A 21,318-nucleotide genomic window follows, 5' to 3' on the forward strand; every position below is an offset into this window, starting at 1 on the left:
CACACTGCTATTTCCAAATCTGCTGCTTGCTGCTGAAGGTATTTGGGTTAGAAAATATGCTATAAATGTCACAGGGAGGGCATGGTGAGGCTAGAGGACAACTGGGCGTGCCTCAGTGAGTGGGGTGTGTGCTGGAGCAGTGGCACGGGGGTGTTGGACAACACTTGTCTCTGTCTCCAGCTCCAGCCTTCTTCTGTGGCTCCCTGAGAGCAGAACCCCAGCAGAGTCCTGATGTGGTGTCTCCAAGCTTTGGGCACAGCAGCACCAGGGCTGGGGCTGAGCAGGCACCCATTCACCAAGGGATCAGGAAGGGTTGTCCCTGCCAGAACAGCAGCCAGGAGTGTCTGAGACCTTTACTTGCAGTTATGTGGAGGAGGATCTTTGAAGACACCTCCCTCCAGGGCTGTGCCCCCACATGACTGAAGGTGGGCAATGGCCACTGCTGCACCCCAACAAACCCAGCAGTTTGTTGGGGTGCAGCAGTGGCCATTTGGGGTGGGGAAGAAGGGAATTTCACTAGTAAAGTTCCACTGGAAGATGCTGTCTAGAATTTGACTCAAATAGGTCCATTTTGTAAAGCCAGTTGAAGTGTGACCAAGTCTGAGCCCTGCAGTGGTTCTCCTCTGTTCCTGTGCTGAGACCCACTGTGCTCAGCTTAGAGGAGGGGCCTCTCCTAGCCCAAGGCTCCCTGTGGCAGAGCAGGAGTTTAGCAGCCATCTCAGGTACATGCCTAATTGCTGTTCCAAGAAAGCAGGCTGGAAGTGTTCTGTCTCCAGCGCTGAGCTTGGATGCCCAGTGCTGTGTTCAGGCTGATCTAACAAGCAGACACTCGGCCAAGAGATTGATGCATTTGCCAGCAGATAAATAAGTGCAGGAGTTCTAAGGTGTGGGACTGACTGTGCTGCCAGGATCAGGGCAAGAGTCTGCAGCAGGAGTGGCAGAGTGAAATCCCTGACTCCTAAAGCAGCATATGGATTTTTTCTGGCACACCTGCCTGGATAATCCCTAGCAGCAGACAGAGCACAAAATGCTTATGTATCTGACATGCCCAAACTGATGGGGGAAAAAACCAGTGGTTGCTTAAACCCTTGATGGACCTGAATGATTCCTCTGTGGCAGATGGTTCTCTTTTGGGTCACGACAGTAGAGCTGGAGTGAAGAGTATTGGAGGCAGGAGCTGTCTGGTGGTGGTGCTATTCTGCTATTCCTCCAAGGCTGCTTGCAGTAGCCTGCCCTCAGCAGCGGCTGCTTCCCTCTCTCAAGGAACAAGGAACACCAGGGACCAGCAGTGCAAGCTTTTGGTTCTGCACCTGTCTTGGGATCACCAGCAGCACCTCTGTCCTCACAAGGGCACAGGGGACATCTGACATGCAGGTTGTGCTTCCATGCTGGGCTGTGTGCTGTCACAGCTGTGCTGGGCTCCACAGCTCCTCCTGCTCCTTTCAAGTTGTCCCCTGAAGCTACAGGAAGGTGACAGCTCTGGATGTGTTTGTGACCACAGCCCTGGCACATCCACACTGCACTAGTCAGCTGGGGACACAAGTGGCCGGTTCCCTGGGTTGCTGATTGTGCCTGTGCCCCTTCCCCCAGAAGGGCTTGATGTTGGGAAGTTGCTTCCAGGCTCCTCTGAGGGGCTATCCATGCAAGAGTAGATTTGACCCCTCGGATGGGCACATCAGCAGGTGGGTGGTAAGATGAGACACCAACTTCTGCCCAAAAGTGGGAAGCTCCAGGCCTGGTCAGCTCGATTACGAAGCATCATGGCAAATAGCATGAGCTGCATGTCCCCAAAATAGCCCAGGGGAGTCTTTATAACGTGGTGCTCCTAGAGAGTCATCAGTCCTGGGCCAAAGGCCTGTAGATGAGCTGCAAGTGCCAGGTGCCACCTCCTGCATGTGACTTAGGGAGCGCAGGAGAGCACGGTGGCCGCCACTTCCCCGTGGCAAGAGGACACTGACACAGGCGTGGGTGCGGCAGGAACACAGCAGTGTGGGGGCCAGCACAGATCTGCAGCGAGGAGGGCTCCTGACAGGCAGAAGAGGAGACAGCAGTGCAGTGAGGGGCCGGGCTGAGTGCTGAGCACCCCCCCATGCCGCTGTGCCTGAAGGCTCCTGTGAGCATGAGGGACTATTGCCCCTTGTCGGTGCCCCGGTACGGCCGGTACACCCCGCGTCTGAGGGCCTCGCGCACTGTGCACTTCCCCAACGACGTCGTCTTTCAGGACCACATCAAACAGGGGGACCTGGAGCAGGTGGGCAGGTTCATACGAGCCAGGAAGGTGACACTGGACACCATCTACCCTTCTGGTGAGTGCTGCTGGTCAGCAGAGCTGGGGCAGAGCAACGGCACAGCTTGGTGGGGCTGTGAAGGACACTGGAGCAGGGCTGTGGGCCACCTTCAGCAGGGCTGGAGCAAGCCAGGTCCCTCCCTACCAGGAAGCAGTGCCCAGCAGGGCCTGAGAACCCCAGGCCAGGGCCCCATCATCTCCCATCAACAGCATAGCACATGCTGTAGGAAGGGGGAGCTTGGCCACTGGGTCCCTGTAAGGCACAATTGAGCACCTGTAGTGTGGTGGAACCTCAAAGAGCAGCAGCAAGCACAGGCCAGTCTGTGAGCTCTGGACTCCTGCCCTTTCCCCAGATTGGGGGGTCTGCATTTGTTCTGGCTCTGCCTGTTTCTCACAGGCACTGCTCCCTCTTGTATGCCTGACTCCGGGGACTCACGGGGAAAGCTTTGTGTTCTGTTTGCACAGCCTCATCAGCAACTGTTTATGGAATGCCTTGATCACTACAGGCAAATAAAGAGCCTAGATTTGTCCTTTTCTTGTGCTTGGATTCAGCTTCTGCTCTTACATGGCCATGGAGACAGAGGCTCAAATGACCCCGGGCTTCCTTCTGTCCATACTGATTCTTCATTAGTGAGGAGTGTCCAAAACTCAGGCAGAGCAGGATGCCAGAGACTTTTCTCGTGTCTCCATGTGAGCCCTGGTCAGGACTCGGAGCAGTTGCTCTAAGGGGCAGCTCCTCCTCCCTCCCTCTGTCCTGCCTAGCCAGGCCAGTGGGTGCTGCACCATCCCAGACAGGGTATTCATGCTGCAGAAGGGCAACAGGAACCCACAGCAGTTCCCCTGGCTTCCTCAGTCTTCGTTTCTTTCCCCATAGTCCTCTCCCTGAGAAGGAGAGTTCCTGGACCCCTTTCCTGAGCTATGCACAACTTGTGAGTTCAGGATGCAGAGCCCTTCCCCAGGCCAGGGCGCTAACACCTCCTCTCCCTTCAGGCATGGCAGCCCTCCATGAAGCCGTGCTGACGGGAAACCTGGACTGCGTCAAGCTCCTGGTGAAATACGGCGCTGACATCCACCAGAGAGATGAGAACGGGTGGACACCCCTGCACATGGCCTGCAGCGACGGCTATGCTGACATAGCCAGGTAAGGTGTTGTGAGGGCCTGCCAGTGCTGCAAAGCCTGAGGATGGACAGCACAGGGCTAGAGCTGTGGCTCCTTTGGGGCGTACCCGGTCCCTGCGCTGCCCCTGGGGCTGTTCGGGCCGTGCCACTCCTGGAGAGGGAGGCGACGGGACCAGGGCTGCCCGGCCTGGCGCCTCAGCTCCGCGTCCTGCAGGTACCTCCTGTCCCTTGGGGCCAGCCTGGAGGCCACCACTGATGATGGGGAGAAACCCTCGGACCTCATCGACCCCGAATACGAGGACCTGGTGCAGCTCTTCGGAGCCACGGCGCTGCGCTGAGGCGGGCATGGCGAGAAGCGGCCCCGAGGGCCTCGGGGCCGGGGCGGCGGGGCTGCGGCATGCCCGAGGGCCGGGGCTGCGCCCGGGCTGGACCTGGGCGGCGGCCGGGCAGTGGCGCTCGGTACTGCGAATCGGGAACCACTTTGTACTTTTCCAATAAAGCATCTTGGTTACCGCCTCCGCCGGGCATGGGCCGGGGCCGGGGCCGGGGCCGGGGCCGGGCGGGGCGGGGCGGGGGCGGCGCCGTGCGCGGGGCCTGCGCGGGAGGGGGGTGCGGCCAGCGCCGGAGGGGGCGGGGCTGCGCCTGCGCGCTGCGGCGCTTCCGTCTGGTCCCGCTCGCGCAGGCGGGAGGGCCCAGGTGAGGGGCGCGCGTTGCCCGGCGACGGGCGGGGGGCGCCGCGCGGCCTATCCCGGCCTCGCCTTCCTCCCGCGGCCCCGCCGAGCCCCTTCCGGCCCCGCCGAGCCCCGCCGAGCGCCGCTGCCGCCATGGCTAGGTGAGCCCCGCCCGGCCCCGGGCCCAGCGCGGCCCCGGGCCCGGCTCAGTTCTCTCCCCGCGCTCCGCTTGCAGCTCCCCCGTGTCCCGAGTGGTGTACAACGGAAAGCGCAGCGGCGGCCCGCGCTCCCCCGGTGCCGGCAGCGAGATCTTCACGCCGGCCCACGAGGAGAACGTGCGCTTCATCTACGAGGGTGAGCGGGGCGGTGGCCGCTGGGTGGGGGGCGCGGAAGGCTCGGGGCGGCCGAGGCGAGCGGCCCCTGTCCCTGTCCCTGCAGCCTGGCAGTGCGTGGAGCGCGACCTGCGCAGCCAGATGGGCTCCGAGCGCGGCCTGGTCGAGGAGTACGTGGAGAAGATGCCGAACCCCAGTCTGAAAGGTGCGGGGGACAAGGGCACTGCGCCGGCTGTGCCGGCCCGGGGATTGCGCGCGCCGGGCGGGAGCTGTGCTGCCTCTGCCTTCATAGTCTCTTCTGTCTTCCTTGCAGCGTTTAAACCCGTCGACCTGGGTGATCTGAAGAGGAGGAACACACAGGATGCAAAGAAGTCCTAAAGCGGGTCCTCTCTGTGGGTCAGCTGCTCTCCTGAGGTCCTCAAGCAGATTTAATTTGAGATTTTGTGTTGATTTCCTCCTCTGGTCTGTCCTCCTAAAAGCCTGCGGGAGAGCCAGTCAGCTTTGGGGCTGGCTCTGAAGCTGCCTGAGGTCGAGGATGCTCAGGGGCTCACCGAGACTGCCCAGAGCCTGTTGCAAAGGATTCCAGCCCCCCGCTCATAGCTTTCTATGGCCTCAAACTGTCCTTCCCCACTTCATGCTGAGCAACCCGATCCCCTGTTCCCCTCCTGTTGCTGCTCTCTGTGTTAGGCTGGGCAGGGCCAAGGCAGATGTGCTGTTGCTGTTGGATCGGGCAGCCCTGGATCTCGCTTTCCCCTGTGCACCGAAGCTCCACAGCTGCTAGGGCTGGCCAAGGGCAGGAGGCACAGTCGAGTCTGTTCCTGTGCCTCCAGACACAGGGGCAACCCCTGTCCAGCCCTGCTGTGCACCTGAGGCTGGGACAACCATAGCCAGGCTCCTCCCAGTTCCACTGTGGCCGCAAGTTGCTACCTGGGCTGCTTGCTTCCAGAGCATGTGGGCTCACATCTGAGGCCAGATTTTCTGCCTGCTTAGATCAGGCCTGGTCCCTACAGATGAAGAGAGGTGGAGTGTCAGCACCAGCCCCAGACTCCTGAGAGGTGCTCAGAGTGACCTGGGCCACCTGCGGCCCCCTGGCCTCAGTGCCCCAGCAGCCTCACAGGAGACAGTGGCCGTGGGGGCAGCCGTGGGGCTGCATGGAACAAGGCTCAGGAGCTCCTTGCCCTGACAACACTGCAGTTTTGTACTAACACCATTTTCCAGATACACACCCTTGGAAGAGACCTGGCCCTTCAGCTCACTCTGGGTGGCCATAGGTGGTGGAACTGCGCCAGGGGTGCTTCCTTAAGCCACTCACTCCTGGCCACTGCTTGGATGGTTCCTGTACCTTTGCCTGAGCCAGGGAGAGTGACTGTGTCATCTTCATCCACCTGAGCTGCTGGGCTGCTCCGTGGGAAGGGGTGGCAGCCCCCTGCCCGCCTGTGCTCCGAGCTGGCGGGGATGGGGCTGCCAGGCCTGCCCAGTACCATGGCCGTGGGAAGGCTGCAGGGACTTGGGGCTGCCGGTACCTTTCCTTTGTTGAGTCCTTGAGTTGTACTGTACCCTTTCCTTTCTGTGGTATGTCACTTGAGGAGTGTTGTAAATAAACGCTGGTGTCCTTTTGGGGCTGCCTTGGTGTGGTGCTGCAGCCTGGCCCAGCTCTGGGGCATAGACAAGGGGCAGAGAGCAGGAGCTGTGTTTATTTTTTGCAAAGGGGCCTTGGCCTTGCCCTTGCTGGGGCTGTTGATTTCCCTGTGGGCAGGTGCGGTGTGTCGGCAGTACAGTGCCCTTGGTCTTGGGCAGTGCTCCAGGCAGCCAGCATCCCAGGAATTGTCGCTGCACCTAGGATTTAAATGCTGAGACTATTAATACCCTTGTATCCTCTTCCCTCTCCTGCTTTAATGGCATTTAGGCTATACTTAGCATTGCTAGAATTTCTGCTTGAGTGCATCTTGACACTTGCCATGACCCTGTTTACCTCCCATCACCAAAACATTCTTGCTGCTTGGCTCTGGTGCAGCAAGATGGGAACTCAGCCGCCTATTGCCTCCCAGGCACCCCAGGCCCCGCATCCCTGCAGCTGCAGGCAGTGGGGCACAGGGAGTGATGGTTGTCACTGTCATGGCTCCTCTCCTTTGATGGGCCCTGTAGTGTGTTCAGGAAGCCTGACAGGCCAGTGGGGCTGCCCTGGCTCGAAGCCCTGAGCATGTTCAGGGCTGTGTCCTTTGTCCAGGCAGGTTTCTGTTCAGCTGCCATGGAGCCCAGCACTGTCTCCCCTGTCTGGGCATCCATCTGGGGCCGTCCCAGGTCTGCAGGACCCCCACATGCCCCCTGGCCACAAGCCCCACCAACCTCTGCCTTGTTTTCCTCTGTACTCAGGCACAGTAAAGCCAGAGGCAAGGCAGCCGCTCAAGCTCTAATGAAATGTACAAAAAACATTCTATAAGCAGGTGATTTTTATAAAGACTGATGCCAAATTGCAGGGCAAGGATGGTGAGGCGGTACAGGGAGGTGATGGGTGTTAGGGTTGTGAGAAGTGAGGCCACAGGCCAGAGAAATCAGGCTGTTTACCTATAAAAACCGACCTCATCAGGGTTTATTTCCCTGTGCCTTGGACACAGTGCTCTTCATTAGATTAAAGGGTGGGAGGAGGAGAGGAACGTGTTTGTCATCAAATTAGGTGGTGGGAAGAGGCCTGGCAGCAGGCAGAATCGACTTAGGAGACCAATTTGTGGTGCTCAATTCCCTTGATAAAGTAGGAGCTTTCCTGTAAGGCACTGGCCTAGGGGTGCCCGGCTGTGCTGAGATGGGGGGGACTGCCTGCGGTACCTGGCTGTGTCGGGAAGGCACTGCCCAGGCCACCAGTTTGGGGGTGAGGAACTGTTTCAGCCCCATTCCATGCCTTGGAACAAACTCCACAGCCAGGGACTGGCACCATGGCTGCACAGTCTCTGTAGAGGAGTCTCTTTGCTTAGGGCAGTGAGGTACTGGTATGGGCTGCCTGGACAGGCAGGGGGTGCTTGGGTGTTCCATCCCTGGAAACATCAGCGCCAGGCTGGACGGGGCTCTGAGCAACCTGGTTTGGTACAGGTATCCCTGCTCACTGCGGGGGCTGGGCCAGGGGACCTTTAAAGGTCCCTTCCCACCCAAACCATCCTGCGAGCCTGGCCAGGCTGCTGTCAGCGCCTTCATCCCACTGTATACCAGGAACGGGCAGCTCCCATCGGGCGCCTGCCTGTGCGTGTGCGTGTACACGCGAGTGTGTGTGTGCACATGTGCGCAGGCTGTGCTGCCTGGGCTGTTCCTCGGGGTGGGGGTGCCCCCGAGTGCTGGCCCGATGGACCCGGGTGACACCGCTGCTGGCAGTGCCGGGCTACGGCAGGTAGGGGTGCTGTTCCAGCAGCTCTGCAGTGATGGGAAGGGATGGCGCCGCAGTCCCGCAAGAGCTGTGTCCTTGGGCTGGGGCCAGCCCCACTTCCAGGGAGATCCCAGGAGAGGTGTTGCCTCCCGACCCAGCCGTCCTGGGGGGGGGGGGGGTCTGTTTTCGTGGTTATCGGGGTGCTGCTGGCCAGAGCATGTGGCTCTGTGGGAGTTGGGGGTGACCAGGGCACAGGGCTGCAGACTCAGCTCTGCAGCACAGGCAGTACCCAGCTCTGGGACACACCTGGCTGGCACAGGTGCTGTGGGACGTGCCCTGGTGCGGGCAGACATCGTGTGCTTGCACGGGGCTCCTGGGCACCGGCAGGCATCGTCCCTCCTTAGGGCTGTTGGGCGACAGGGGTTGTGGGACATGGGGCAGTGCTGGGGGTTGCCCCTCAGCACCAGGGGACACAGGACATTTCCACAGGGACACCCCATGGGCTGGGGCTGGCTTGGGGTCCCTGAAGGGTCCCCATCGTTATGTGGCATGCATAGGGCCACCCTTGCTGGGCAAGGTCTGGGGGCCAGCCTGGCCCCAGTGGGGTGTTGGAGGGTCCACAGTAGGGTGTTGCCACAGCAACGTTGAAGCAACAGGTGCAGGGCACGGCCCCATGCCATGACCATATTTACCTTCCCAGAAACTGCTTCGTGCTCCAGCAATTAGCCTCAATTAGGCTCGTTACCATGTCAGGAAGGCCGCAGTGACGGCAGCGGCTGTAGGGCCGGTTGCTCTGCGGGGGCTGCCTGGGCCGCTCTGGCACCATGGCTGTGAGCAGGGTAATAATCCCTGTCCCTCTCTCCATTCCTGTCCCCATCCCTGCACTTGGGGGCCTGGGCAGACCTCCAACCCTGTGCTTCCCCCTCTCACCCGTTCTGCCACTGTCCCTGTGTCCTGACGGCCCCACGGTGCTGCTGCCACTGCCCCGCAACCCCGAGCCCCGCAGCCCAGACCCTCTGTCCCCTGTCTCTGCTGCTCCCATCCCCGCTGCCAGCACTGCACTGGCTCTTGGGCGCCGGGTCCTGCTCGGCCGGAGCAGACAGCAAGTTGTCGAGTAAACAGAGGAAAACTACTGTGTGCTGGGCTGAGCTCTGCTGCCGGAGCCAAGCTCTGCGTGGCCTGGGCCATGGCTTCCTTCCCCGTGCCACGCCAGCCCTGCTGATGCCTTGCTGTGCTCTAGGACTCCCCCGCCCGCAGCAGACAGCGTGGCTCCTGACGGCTGGCGTGGGTGGCAGGGCCGCGGCCATGTGGTGCGGGTGATGCTGTGACAGGGTGGGATTTACCGAGGAGCGGCCGCCTGCGCGGTGCTGCTGTTTACTGTGTGCGGCTGCCGGGGCACAGCTCCAACTCTCATCCCCTGCTCAGCACGTGCCCTGTGCCGGGCTATGCGCGGGGCTTGGACAACCGGGGACCGTCACCCGCTCGGGGCCAGGCGGGGCGGAGTGATGGATGACGGACAGTGCCCATGGCCAGGTCCGTGGGCGGTGGGGGTCATGGCAGGGCGGCTGTCCGTCCCGCCGCCACCCCTCGGGCAGGGTGAATCCAGCCGGGGAGCAGCACCGGCCTAATCTCCACACACCAGGCGATTGTGGTTCCCAAAGCTGCGGCATCCGGGTTTAGCGCTCATGTGCGCGGCACAAGCCTCTTAGGGCACCGCTGTGACCCCGCCCCGGCCAGCCCGGCCTGCCGGCACAGGGGTCTTGCAGCCCCACACCCCACTGCTGCTCACCGAATTCAGCGCTGCCGGCGGCTGCTGCCCGGCCATGGCCTGGGCCAGCGACCGGGAGAGCGGGGGTGCCGCGGGCAGAGCCAAATGATTTAATTAAGGGCTCCTGGCAGCGAGAGGACAGAGCCGATTAGCGGCCAGAGGAAAGCGCGTGCTGGGGGAGCCGGAGCCCCGACCGGCAGCGCTGCAGCGGCTGCTGCTGCATGTCTGCCCCACTCACTGGTGTGGCACCGTGGGGCAGGCAGTGGGGCAGGCAGTGGGGCTGTCTTCTGGTGCAGCCCATTCCTGCCAGGTGACTCAGCTCCCCATCCATGGCTGTGGCCATCATCTGTGGGGGTGCTTGGGAGCATAGTCCACACATGTCCAATGTCCCCAGTCCCCACAGCCCACAGAGAGGCACACACGGAGCTGGCCCTGCAGCCCGGCACGAGCCCACACCTATTTACAGATATGACAGATAAATTACAGCACTGTGCACAGGGACTCGAAGGCGCACGAGGGCAGCACCACAGGACAAACTCCCACCCCGACAGATCCCCCTGACGCCACAGTTCCCCCTTCCAGGGGTCCAGGTCCCATTTGCCTGCCTCATTGTGTCCATTGTCCGTGTGTCCAGTGCAGCACCCTCACCAGCACCTGGGGAGGACAGGGCAGGGGACGGCGGCATCCCAGCGGCTCAGCACAGCCCTCCCACCTGCCTGCTGGCTCAGAAGTGGCTCTCAGCCGTGGTCTCAGGAAATTCATAGCAGTGGTGATGGCCCCCCAGAGCGAGGTGCTCGCCAGTGCTGCGCCCACACCTCTCGGGGTGTTGGGAGCTGGGGTGGGGGGCCAGGCTGCGCCCCAGCCCGTTGGCGCAGCCACTCACCAGCTGGTGCTTCTCGCAGGTGCTGCCAGTGCCATTGCGGGCACTGGGTGCATGGCTGTAGGTGTGCTTGTACTCCTCAGCCAGGTCCTTCCCCAGCTTCCAGCGCTGCCACCGCTTCAGCAGCTCTGCCTGCACCTGCGGGCAGCAGCTGTCAGTGTGACCCCATGCCCCTGCTGCCCGTGTCCCCGCTGTCCTGCTCACCTCCTTGTTGACAAAGCAGTAGAGAATGGCCACCAGCATCCCCTGGGAAGAGGGAGGAGAGGCGTGAGGTGTATAACCAGACCTCAGTCTAGTCCCTCCTGAGACTGAGTCTTCCCATGGAGGGCTGATCCTGCGAGGGCTGGGCTCACCTGGAAGGAGCTCAGGAAGAGGTCGAAGAAGAGCTTGACGTAGCGCAGCGTACCCTGGGCGTGCTCATCTGTGATGAAGGCGAAGACCACCTCGTGGATGCCCAGCAGCGGGATCAGTGTCAGTGTGGACTTGGCCAGCCTGTGGGATGGGGTCACCAGGTGGACACGCATGCGTGTGCACCGTGGGAACGCAGGGCGAGCCACATCCAGCACCCACCTGAACTTGTAGTCAGTGTAGCGCATCTGGTGTGCACGGAGCTTGGAAACAAGGATCTGAATGATGCGGATGAAGATGAAGAAGTTGATCTGCAATGTAATGGCATGAGCCATCAGGAGCACAGGCAGGGCCAGAGGCAGGGGCTGACAGGACAGCTCTGTCCCCCTGCCCTCAGAAGCCCCTCTCACAGCCATCTTGGGCCTGTGAGAGAGATGCCAAAAAGGGGCTGCAGTGGGCTCACCAGGATGGCCAGAAACACAGGGAAGCGAAGGATCCACCAGAAGCCCATATTGTTGTTTGTGGACCAGCACCTGCAGAGTGGAGGGATGGGGACTGCCAGGAAGCCCCTTGACCAGGCAGCTGCTGGAATCTGGCATGGCACTGGCAGCCTGAACCAAACCAGCACTAAAGCCTAGCACCCTGCTCCTTGCACGGGCAATGGTGTGGAGTCTCGCCAGGGCCATCACAACATCCCTACAGTTTCACATGAACCTACCTGTGCCCTGTGCCCCCCTCCAGCCAGCAGCAGGAGCTGGTACTCACTGTATGTTTTCGTAGAGGAACTTCACGATGACCCAGGGAATGAGGAACAGCATGGGCGCCCCTGAGGGGATGTGGGCAGAGGACAGGTGAGGCACAGTGGGGGACAGCGTCAGGAGGCCAGCCCACCCACACTCACCCCAGCCGATGCACAGGTAGAGGGTGAAGTAGCTCCTCTCGGAGAAGACGGCTACCACCAGCAGGTTATGCAGGTAGATACCTTCCACCAGCAGCCAGCAGTAGTTGGCCACGATGCCGTACTGCATGAAGACCGTGGCTGCCCGGCAGCCTGCAGCTGCCTGTGGGCAGGGGTCAGGGCTGCAGCACTGCCTCTGTGTGTGTGCCTGTGCCCCCAGCCCTACCAGTGCCACCAGACCCCAGTCTCACCAGTGCCCCCAGACCAGCCAACCCCCAGCGCCACCAGCACTGCCTGTCCCTGTCCCTGCCAGTGCGCACTGACCTCGTCGCTCAGCCAGACTTGCACGTTGTAGCCGTCGATCTTGTCACTATAGTGGGTCTTGAGCAGGGCGTCGATGACCAGCACAGAGACACCCTTCAGGATGAAGGAGGCGAAGAGGTTCATGTGGATGTAGTTCCTCATGCAGTGCAGCTTGCTGCAGATGTGGGGGCCATTGTCAATGCCTGCGCACGGACTCCCCGCCTCCACCTGCCCACCCTGTGGACAGCCATGCCCGAACTCCCACCTGAAGCCCAGCAGCAGGGCCAGGGCAAGCAGCAGTGCACACAGGGACACAGAGTAGCCCACAGTGTACATCACCTTGAAGCTGCCATAGGTCTTGGCAAATTTTTCCTGGAAGAGGAGGGAGCGAATGAGGGCAGGGGCAGACAGGGGGGCAGGCAGGGGGGCAGGCAGGGACCCCCACACCCCTGCTGCCCAGGTCTGCCCACCTGCGCCTTTAGGTCCTCGTCATCCTGCTCACACTGCGTGGCATCACGCAGGGACTGTCCCCGTGGCCCTGTCACCCACTGTCCATCTGGCCCACAGGTCTTGAAGACTTGTCTGTGCTTCACTGTGAGGGGAGGGGATGGTGGGGTATGCCAGCCCCATCGCCCCCGCAGGCAGCGTGCACTGGCCCAGGTGTGACCACCTGCAGTAGCACACGCACACACCACACAGGGGCACACTCGTGTGGACACACAGCACGGGCACACACCACACAGGGGCACACACGTGTGGACACACCACATAGGTGCATGCGCACATGTGCCTCCCAGCTGTTACCTTTCTCGTACCAGGGCAGGAACCAGGGGCAGGGCACGCTGGCTGTGCTGTTTGGCATTGTGTCGGGCCAGCATGAGAACTTGTCGAAGGTGCGGTTACAGACCAGCTCTGCAGAAGGACAGGAGCTGGTGGCGCTTTGGTCCCACCCTCTCTCTGGGTGCCAGGATCTCCACTGGCCCCTCTGCTCTGTGCCCCATCCTGCTGGGACACTGCATCGGCTCTGCCTCCCCATTCCCATCTCAATAGGACCCTGTCCCCATCCCATCCCACCAGAACCCCACTGGACCCCCCCGCAGGCACTGACCTGTGGGCGCAGGCAGGCGGCTCATGTTGCGCTGGCACTCTTCGCTGTATTCCTTCCATCTCTCAACAACATTATCTGTGATCTGGGCAGAGGGACCCTGGGGACACCGGGGAGCACTACCCATCACGTGTCCTGCTCATAGGGGCCACTATGCTGTGCCAGGCAGTGACCCTGGCTTGGGGACAGCCACAGGCGAGTGCAGGCTACCATGCCATGCCATGCCATGTGATAGCAGGGCAGGCAGAAAGGGGCATCAGCTGCTGTACCACATGCCACAGTGAGGGGCTGCAGTGGGATGGGGTGGATCAGTGGTAGTCCTGCGTGGGTAGCGGGCTGAGCATGGGGCAGAGCACCCTCATGTGGGACAGCCCACCCTTACCTGGCAACAGAGCAGCAGCACCAGGAGGGTGAGAAGAGGTGGCTGGGACATCCCTCCTCTGGACCACATGCATGGGACACAGCACAGGGCACACGGCTTTCTACTGGCCCTCAGCAGCTTCTCCACCCTGGCGGTGATGGCCCTGGCATGTGGGCAACCCTGTGCAAGATGCCCAGTCACAGGGACTCCTGGGACAGAGCTGGGGGACACGGGGCTGGTGGCAGGTGTGGCTGGAGGGGGCCACTCAGGCACAGAGCCAGCACCGGTCATGGTGCCACACTCCTGTCCCCGTCCTCACCCGACCCTGCTTGGTGTCCGCATTCAGCTATTTGTTCTCTCATTTTCACACCAAGCACCTGTATTATCCTCCCCGGGATGGCACTGGGACAGTGACCATGCAGGCCCTCTGCTCACCAAGCCAATTTCAGCCCCTGTGTGGCTGGAGTGCAGCAGCAGTACTGCCTTCAGACCCCCACGGAAAACCTGGGCTGGTGCTTCCCCACAGTGCTGCTGGGACCGGCTCTGCATCATTGCTAAGTTGTGAGAATGCAGGATGCCCATGGCAGAAGGGACCCCTCCTCACACCTGAGCATCCTCTCAGGCAGAGGCTGGCACCTAGGCTCTCCCTGTCTCCATGGTCTCTCATGCCTGGGCCTCTAACACCCAGCCATGGTCTGGCAGCAGCACCCACTGTGGATGGCAGTGGGCAGGGGGCCACTGACAGCATGGGGGACAGCAGGGATGGGGACACTGGTCATTGACCCACAGGGATCCTGGCTTGTGGGGCTGCTGTGGCTCTAGGACAAGCTCAGCTGGGCTGTGCCCCTGTGGGTCCATCACCCCCAGCTCCAGCCAGTGACGTGGGGTCTTGCCCCACAGACCGTGGCTCACGAGGTGCCATAATTCCCTCCATCCCCCTAAGCCGGTTATGGGGCTCCTGAGCAGGATTTCGGCTCTTCCCACAAGGGCCCATTCTGGCAGCAGCCCCATGTCATGGCACGGCTGTGTGGGGTAAGGGCAGCTGAGCTGGGGGGGATGGGATGGACAGCAGTGCCAGTGCCACCACAGGCACTACGGCATCACCCCCAGCCCCTGGGCTCCCCCGGGCACCAGCCAGAGTGTCGTGCTCCCCAACCAGTTCTGCTCCCAGGGCTCGCTGCTCTGCCTGTGCCTATTTTTATCCCTGGGAAAGTCGTGTTTCCTCCATCCGTGCAGACCCACTTGCCATGTCGCAAGTGGCTGCCGGAGAAGCTCATTAATCAGCGCATGGGGCTCCAGATGCGGCTCGGGGAGCAGGACCTGCGATGGCCTTATTTAGCCAGTCCCAGGACAGAGGGAACTGTCTCCTGGGACAGTTCTCACTGGGTGGGCTCTGTGAATAGGGACCTTTGTTGGGTGCCCACTAGCCACCCGACCATTCCAGGATCCCTGTTTTTGTCATCACCCCAGCCCCACTCCAGCAACACTGTTGCCCCACCAGCATCCTGGTACTAGTCCCCCTCTCATCCCACCTCAGGAACCTTGTCTCTTTCCTCCCACACCCCCATGCCAGCATCCCTGTCCTTGTCCCCCTGCTAGCCTGATCCCGCCATCCCTGTGCCCCCCTCTAGCCCCACATCATCCCTACCTGTCCCATCCCACTGCCACCCATGTCCCAGTCCCAGGGGAAGATCCCAGTGCCTGTCCCTGGCCAAGCATCAGTCCCTGCCCTGGTTGGGAATGCTCCTCCCGGTCCATGGGTCACACTGACTTGCTGCCAGCCCCTCTGCGTAGCCAGGGAGCAACTTTGGGGCAGAGGTGTCGCTATTTTTAGTTGCTGCAGTGGGATTTAGCAGCAGGGAGGCCTCTGCCCTGGACTCCCCCCATCTGGCAGCCACTCCCCAGCCCTGGCCCCACTGTGGCCAAGCCGGGCAGACTGCACTGGGTGAGGGGTCCTGGCACAGGGGCCAGTCATGCTCCTCGCCCCAGCACGGGTCTTCCCCCTCACCCTGCCCAGGCCCTTTGCCCCAGCTGCCTGTGGTGCTGCACAACCATGGCATCATGCCGGATCCCCGCTACCCACAGGACGAGGGGTCCTGCAGACAGGGAGGGGGCTGTTTCCAGCAGAGATGTGGGCATGCAGGAGTAGCTGTGGACCAGGTTCTCCCTGGTCTGGTGCCAGTGGGCAACGGCAGAGAGGGAGCAGTGGCTCTGTGTAGTGGAACAGCAGGATCTGGGGTGGATGGGACCACAGGCAGCACAAGCACCTCCCCAGAGCTGGCATTGCCCAGCAGCAGTGCCTGCAGTGCTTGGGGTAGAGGCTCTACCAGCTGGTCGTGCTGCAGCCCCTCTCAGCTGAGCCTGGGTGCCAGAGGCAGCACTGAACAAGGGACCTGGCCCCACATCCTCACCACCTCCTCTCACTCTGCTGTGCCCAGCTGGCTCCCGGTGCCACATTCCCTGCCCTGGCACCTCATCCCCAGCTGGTTCCAGGCTTTGGGGGATCCCCCACCACACCAACTCATGGGCAGTGGGTGGAGGGTGCCTCGCCAGTGAGGGGCTGCAGTGCATGACAGTGGGTGTCCAGGGGACTTTTGCCCCACGCTGGTACTGGACAATGTGGCATGTTCCTATGTCGCAGTTCATTGTGGCTGCTGACCCCCATGGAGCCCAGGCTCTAAACACCCAGTATGGCTCCACTTGGAGCCATAGCCATGAAGAAGAGACCTTGTGCCAGGAGAGCAGGAACAAGGAGCCAGCACTGGGATGGCTACGTGCAACACCACTGCTGGTAGCCCCAGCACTGGGGGCCAGAGGGGTCAGACACAGGCACCATCATATGTCCTCAGGGTGGTGGGAGCAGGGCTGTTGCTGGTGTCTGCATTTGCCTTTCCCAAGACAGCAGTGCCAACCCCTGCAGCCACAGGGGCAAAGCAAGGACCCCCATTCCCCTTGACTGGTGCCCCTGTGGCCCCAGCTGACCTGCAGCTCATGGCAGCTGCCATTGGCCCCAGGAGGTGGGGGCCAGCCCGGGCAGGGTGTAGGGCAAATTGAGGACCTGGGTGCACTGCTGCCATGGCATTGCACCAAGACATAGGGAACAGATGGAAAAAGGCTTGTGCTGGGATTTTGCTCCACACTGGTGGGTGTGCAGCCTCCATGCCACCCTGCAGCAGCTCTGTACCAGCATGGACCCTCACAGCCGGCTGAATGCCCAGCCGTGCCTAGGAACAGACTCTCTCCTCATGCCACCGTGGTCAGTTTCCCCTGGGGATTTTGCCACCCCAGCCCCTCTGGCTTTGCTGCCATTGCACGTGTGAGAGAATGAGCTCCACATCTGGGCTCACTGCAGCTGATAGTCACGTGGATCAGTGGCTTGGTAAAGTCTCCATGGGACACTCGTGGGCATCTGCAACGTGACCTGGGAGCACCTCAGCACAGCCACAGCCCTGCACAAGTGCTCTGAGGCTGGCGCAGCCCCCCAGACCCTGGTCCCGCAGGACTCCTGCCTCTCTGGTGGGGTGGGCACCTGGGCTCCTGTGAGCACAGCCCTGCAACCAGCACAGTCCTGTTGGCTTGGAGGCAGCTGTGGGGGCTGTGTGGCCTCTGCACACAGGGATTAGCCCCCTGTGCGCTAATGCAGTGCTTTCCACGGCTGGCTTGGCTTGGAGCTTGGAGCTACATGCCAGCATGGCAGGGGCTTTGGCACTTGGCAGGGGAGGGGACAGTGCTGGGCCAGAGCTGATGCAATGCCAATGCCAGCCTGGCCCTGCAGATGCTGCTCCACTTTCCACGCAGGACCACAGCAAGTGAGGCAAGGCTAGGGGAGATGGTCGTGGCAGGGAGGCCCAGGAGGTCTGTCCTGCACTGTCCCTGCCCTGTGTCCGTGCCCAAAGCTTGAGGATGTTTACTACTCCCCTTCTCCATTCTTTCCTTGAGAACTGAGTACAAGGAGCTTTGGCAGCAGAGGAGCAGCTGAGCAGCCTGGAACAGTCCTTGTGCTGCAAGACTGTGGCTTGTTTGCACAGAGTTACATGATTGCTACATGGAAGCCCCGAGCAGCGGCACATGGAGAGAGCCCACGTCACCAGGCACCAGTGATGTTGGATTCTGCATCACCTTGGACCAAGAAAATCCAAACCAGCCCTGACAGTGTTTTTGTCAACAGCAGCACAGGATGCAAAGAGGACAAATGCTCTTTGCATCACCTCCGCTACCACCCAGTCACCACAAGGCATGGTCAGGGGGCACCTGCACAGCTGCCCTGCACCAAAGACGGACCATGATACAGCCTGGCAGCAGCCAAATGACCTTGCTGCCCAGCTGCCTCTGGCAAGGGGATGCTGAGCCACACAGCACCTCATCCCTGGCTCAAGGAAAGGGGTGTTTTTGTTCATCACGTTGCATGAAAACCTATGAAACACAGAAGGAAGGCACAAGAGGCACGGTGTGACACGTGTGGTTAGCATGTCACGGGGGAGGCACAGGGCTGGGAAAAGCCTAGGAAAAGGTCAGTGCAGACAGGCTAGTACGCACACTCCCCTGCACTGGGAGCTCCACACCCGCCTCCCCAGACCAGCAGATCTGCAGCCCCGGGTACAGCCAGACACCAGCCCCAGCAAGGCAGGGGGTGCTGCAGGGGGCACACATGTCCAGCCATCCACTGGCACTTGCTGTGCACAGGCATGTGCACTGGACCCCAGTGCTGGGGTAGATAAACAAGGACAGATCTCTGGCCATGAGGATGCAGGACAAAGCAGGATGCAGTGGTGGAGCACAGGGGGACGGAGCTGAGCAGCCATCCCATCTCCCCTGTGTCCGGCTTCCCCTGACCCTGCCTGGCACAGCGAGGTGCATGGAGATACTGTGCTGGTTTTAGTGGCTGGTTTTAGCCTTGTGCTGCTGATCAGGGTTTGTGGTCACATTTTTTCATTAACTATTTTTAATCCGCATTTTGCCTATTCTCCGTTCAGCCTTTTCTCTTTTCCCCTCTCTAGGCAACAGAACATAAAAAAATAATATGCACCGCAGTGTGCGGAAAGGATTGGTGGGAAGCACAGGAGCTGACAGCTGGGGCAGCACTAACATGCCGACGAGGGGTCCTGCAGGCCCTAAATTTTCCTGCTGATGCACAGACAAAATCACAGGGGCAATCACTGAATTTGTGTGGGTCAGGACACCGGCGTCAGGCGCTGCATGGGGCAGGGTGCTGTGCCGCGGGATGCACGGCAAGGGCTGAGCAGAGCAGATGCTCCGTCCTCAGCCCGTTCTCTGTGAGGGGAGCAGGCTGACCCCCGCGGTCCCTGCTTCCCTCACCACCCCGAGGGAAGTGCAGCGCCGGGCAAAGGGGACCTGCAGCAGCTTTGGAGATGCACTTGCAACCAGGAGGACGGCAAGGTCACATACCCGACATGTCCTGGTTAAACAAAGCCATTTACCAACACCGTGTTGACACAGCAGAGCTCGGGACAGAGTCACAAAGGGCACTCGCACCAGGCCCCCGTAACACCCAGAGAGCTTGGGGAGAGCTGGGAACTGGCAAAAGTGTCCCCTGCTTCGGCCCCTGGGCAGGAGACCTACGGGCACTGCTGTGCCCACAGCAGGGAGACCACGCGCGTCCTACCCCGACTAAGGGCTGCTCCGGGAATTACTTCCAAAGCGACGGAGTTCAGCTGGTATCACTGGCCGAGGGCTCACCACAGCCAGGGCAGAGCCCAGGGGTGTTGTGAGCCTGACGGCAGAGCCCCTGCTCAGGGACGCCAGCGGCAGCGCTCGGACGGGAAGCGGGCACAGCCCTGCTGGGATCTCAGGCCCAGAACACCCGTCACCGAGGGGCTCATTTTCCCCGCGGCCGGCGCCCAGCATCGGGGCGGCTCTGGGAGCTGCTGCTCTGGGTCCCGGGGCTCAACTCGTGGCCCCGGGGTCGCGCAGTCGTCACTCGAATCAACATCCCCGCGACGGGGCGTGCGACATCCCGAGCTCCGAGACCGCGGCTATGGGCGCTCCCTGCCCTCCTCCCTCCCTTCCCCGTACCTGTCGGGGCTGGGCTCGCGGCGGCTCCCGAACGCATCTCGGGACCGGCGGGGACCGGGTCCAGCGCGCTTGGCGAAAACTTTCGCGGAGCCGCGACGGCAGCGGCTGCGGCGGCTCAGGGGGAGGGACCGGCTCGGGGGGAGGGACCACGGGCGCTGAGCCGGGTCCCGCCGCCCCGCTCCTCCCGCCAGCACGAGGGGGGCACAGTCCGGTGCCCCAGCCCCGCCCGAGTGCTCGGCGCTGCCCCCCGCATCATCGGCGGTCGGTCCCGGGAGGTGCGGGAGCGCCACGATGTCCCTGCCGCTTGGTCACCCGTCGCCGGCTTCTCCGCCCCACTCCCGGGCACCGGCTCGTCTCGGCGGCGGGGACGGGCGGAGCGGCGGGGGCAACTAGACCGAGCCAGCCCCGAGGGAACGGGCCGGGGGTCCGTTCCCCGGGAGGTTTCCCCGGTCCCAGCGCGCCGCCCGTTCCTGCCGTGCCCCGAGCTGGCGGCTCCACCGCGGGATCGCGGGCTGCTCGGACCCTCAGCGACCCGGACGGATCTCGGCCGCGCCGCCGCGAGCCACCTCGACACCCGCGCTCCGGCCGCCGCCGGCGGTGACGGGTCGGTGTTTGCCGCCGCTGTCCCGCTGCAGGTAAACACAGCCCAGAAAGAGCAACGCACCGGGACCGCCTGGCTGGGGCTGAAGAGGGATCAGGGGGAGCCCCCGGCTGGGGGGTGACCTGTCCCGGCCTCCCGGCACGAACACATTTACCTTGGACCATGCAGGACTTGTCGGCCATGCCGGCCGTGGCAGCACTGGTGCAGGCAGCATGTACGCCGGTAGTTCACTCAGCCCAGCCCCGGCTCCCCGGAGCCCCCACAGCTGCCTCCGTCGGGGTCCCACTCTGCGCGGCCGCCGCTGGCTGGAGGTCCCCGTGGGTGTGGGCAGAGGAGCCCAGCGAGTGTCTTGCCATTGCACGGGGATCAGACCCACGACTGCCCCGCTGGAGATGGCCCCGGCACCCTTCCAGGCTAGGATGGGGGCTTTGGGAGAGGACTGGCAGCTCCCAGCCCTACCTCCTGGGGGCAGAGACGTGCCCTGGGGGAGCCCCTGCAGGCAGCTGCTGGGGCCCTGGCAGAGGGCAGGGCGGGACCAGGGGGAAGCCAGCACAGAGACGGCCGCAGGCTGCTGCTGCCAGCCCCACGCTCTCTGATGGCCAAGAGATAAGCAGCGCCCTCACACTGCAGCTGTGGGCGCTGTGCTTGCGGCTGTGTCTGGCACATGCTGTCCTAGCTGTGTGACTGCTGCAGTTCAGCTGCCACAAGGGATGTGGTGAGAGGGTATGCACGCACCAGGAGTGCAGGGCTGGCGGAGCTGGTGGGACCACAGCCCAGCTGGAATGCCCTTGCCACCGGCCATCACGGGCCTGAGCAGGGCTCTGTGCTGCTGGGGGGCCATGGGGCTCCATCACTTTCCTGCTCCATGCTGGCCCTTTGCATGACACATAGCAGCACCCATTAGCCCCAGAAGCAGTGCAGGGACCTGGGGGATGAAGAAGCACAGCCTGGCAGGGCAGCCCCCAGCTACTTGTGAGGAGAAGGCCCAGCTCCCTGAGCGCTCACCTGCCCATGGCCTCTGCTGGGGCTGGGCATAGGCCCAGGGTGGTGATGCCAGTTAGCATCATTAGGCCTTGTTAAGGTGACGAGCTTTCACTGCTCTGCTGTGCCAGTCTGCCTCTGTTCAGTCTGCCGGAGCCCAATTAGTGTCACGTCCAGGAGGCAGCTCCCGCAGAGGTGACAGGCGCCCTCGGCACAGCCCTACCCTGGAGCTGCTGTCCAGCTAAGACCGGGCACAGCTTGGCGCAGGCCTGGCGGTGG

At 62.2% G+C, this 21,318-nt stretch overlaps 3 protein-coding genes across 6 annotated transcripts; 2 read left to right on the forward strand and 1 right to left on the reverse strand.

Moving 5' to 3' along the window:
• The first annotated feature begins 1,953 nt into the window (after positions 1-1,953).
• Positions 1,954-3,813, forward strand: PPP1R27 (protein phosphatase 1 regulatory subunit 27). Its single transcript, XM_032129097.1, has 3 exons — positions 1,954-2,306; positions 3,278-3,428; positions 3,621-3,813. The coding sequence occupies exons 1-3, from the start codon at positions 2,090-2,092 to the stop codon at positions 3,742-3,744; spliced, it is 492 nt and encodes a 163-aa protein (XP_031984988.1). The 5' UTR covers positions 1,954-2,089; the 3' UTR covers positions 3,745-3,813.
• Positions 3,814-4,137: 324 nt separating this feature from the next.
• Positions 4,138-6,028, forward strand: MCRIP1 (MAPK regulated corepressor interacting protein 1). Its single transcript, XM_032129098.1, has 4 exons — positions 4,138-4,238; positions 4,313-4,431; positions 4,516-4,614; positions 4,723-6,028. Exons 1-4 carry the CDS (start codon positions 4,231-4,233, stop codon positions 4,785-4,787), a joined length of 291 nt encoding a protein of 96 aa, XP_031984989.1. The 5' UTR covers positions 4,138-4,230; the 3' UTR covers positions 4,788-6,028.
• Positions 6,029-9,956: 3,928 nt separating this feature from the next.
• GCGR (glucagon receptor) lies at positions 9,957-20,508 on the reverse strand. 4 transcript variants are annotated; one of them, XM_032129089.1, is made up of 14 exons: positions 20,213-20,494; positions 13,446-13,604; positions 13,067-13,163; positions 12,763-12,870; positions 12,429-12,550; positions 12,224-12,330; positions 11,980-12,133; positions 11,659-11,818; positions 11,523-11,583; positions 11,221-11,290; positions 10,980-11,068; positions 10,763-10,901; positions 10,614-10,655; positions 9,957-10,547 (listed from the first exon to the last, which is right to left on the reverse strand). In XM_032129089.1, the coding sequence occupies exons 1-14, from the start codon at positions 20,270-20,272 to the stop codon at positions 10,254-10,256; spliced, it is 1,662 nt and encodes a 553-aa protein (XP_031984980.1). In that variant the 5' UTR covers positions 20,273-20,494; the 3' UTR covers positions 9,957-10,253. The 4 variants fall into 4 exon arrangements, with proteins under 4 accessions (XP_031984980.1, XP_031984979.1, XP_031984981.1 ...); XM_032129088.1 differs by having other exon boundaries at positions 10,763-11,068; positions 20,213-20,508; XM_032129090.1 differs by lacking the exon at positions 20,213-20,494 and adding an exon at positions 19,458-19,715 and having other exon boundaries at positions 10,763-11,068; positions 13,446-13,644.
• Between the last annotated feature and the right edge of the window lie 810 nt (positions 20,509-21,318).

The sequence above is a fragment of the Corvus moneduloides genome, chromosome 19, assembly GCF_009650955.1.
Source record: "Corvus moneduloides isolate bCorMon1 chromosome 19, bCorMon1.pri, whole genome shotgun sequence".
NCBI classification, from domain to species: domain Eukaryota; kingdom Metazoa; phylum Chordata; class Aves; order Passeriformes; family Corvidae; genus Corvus; species Corvus moneduloides.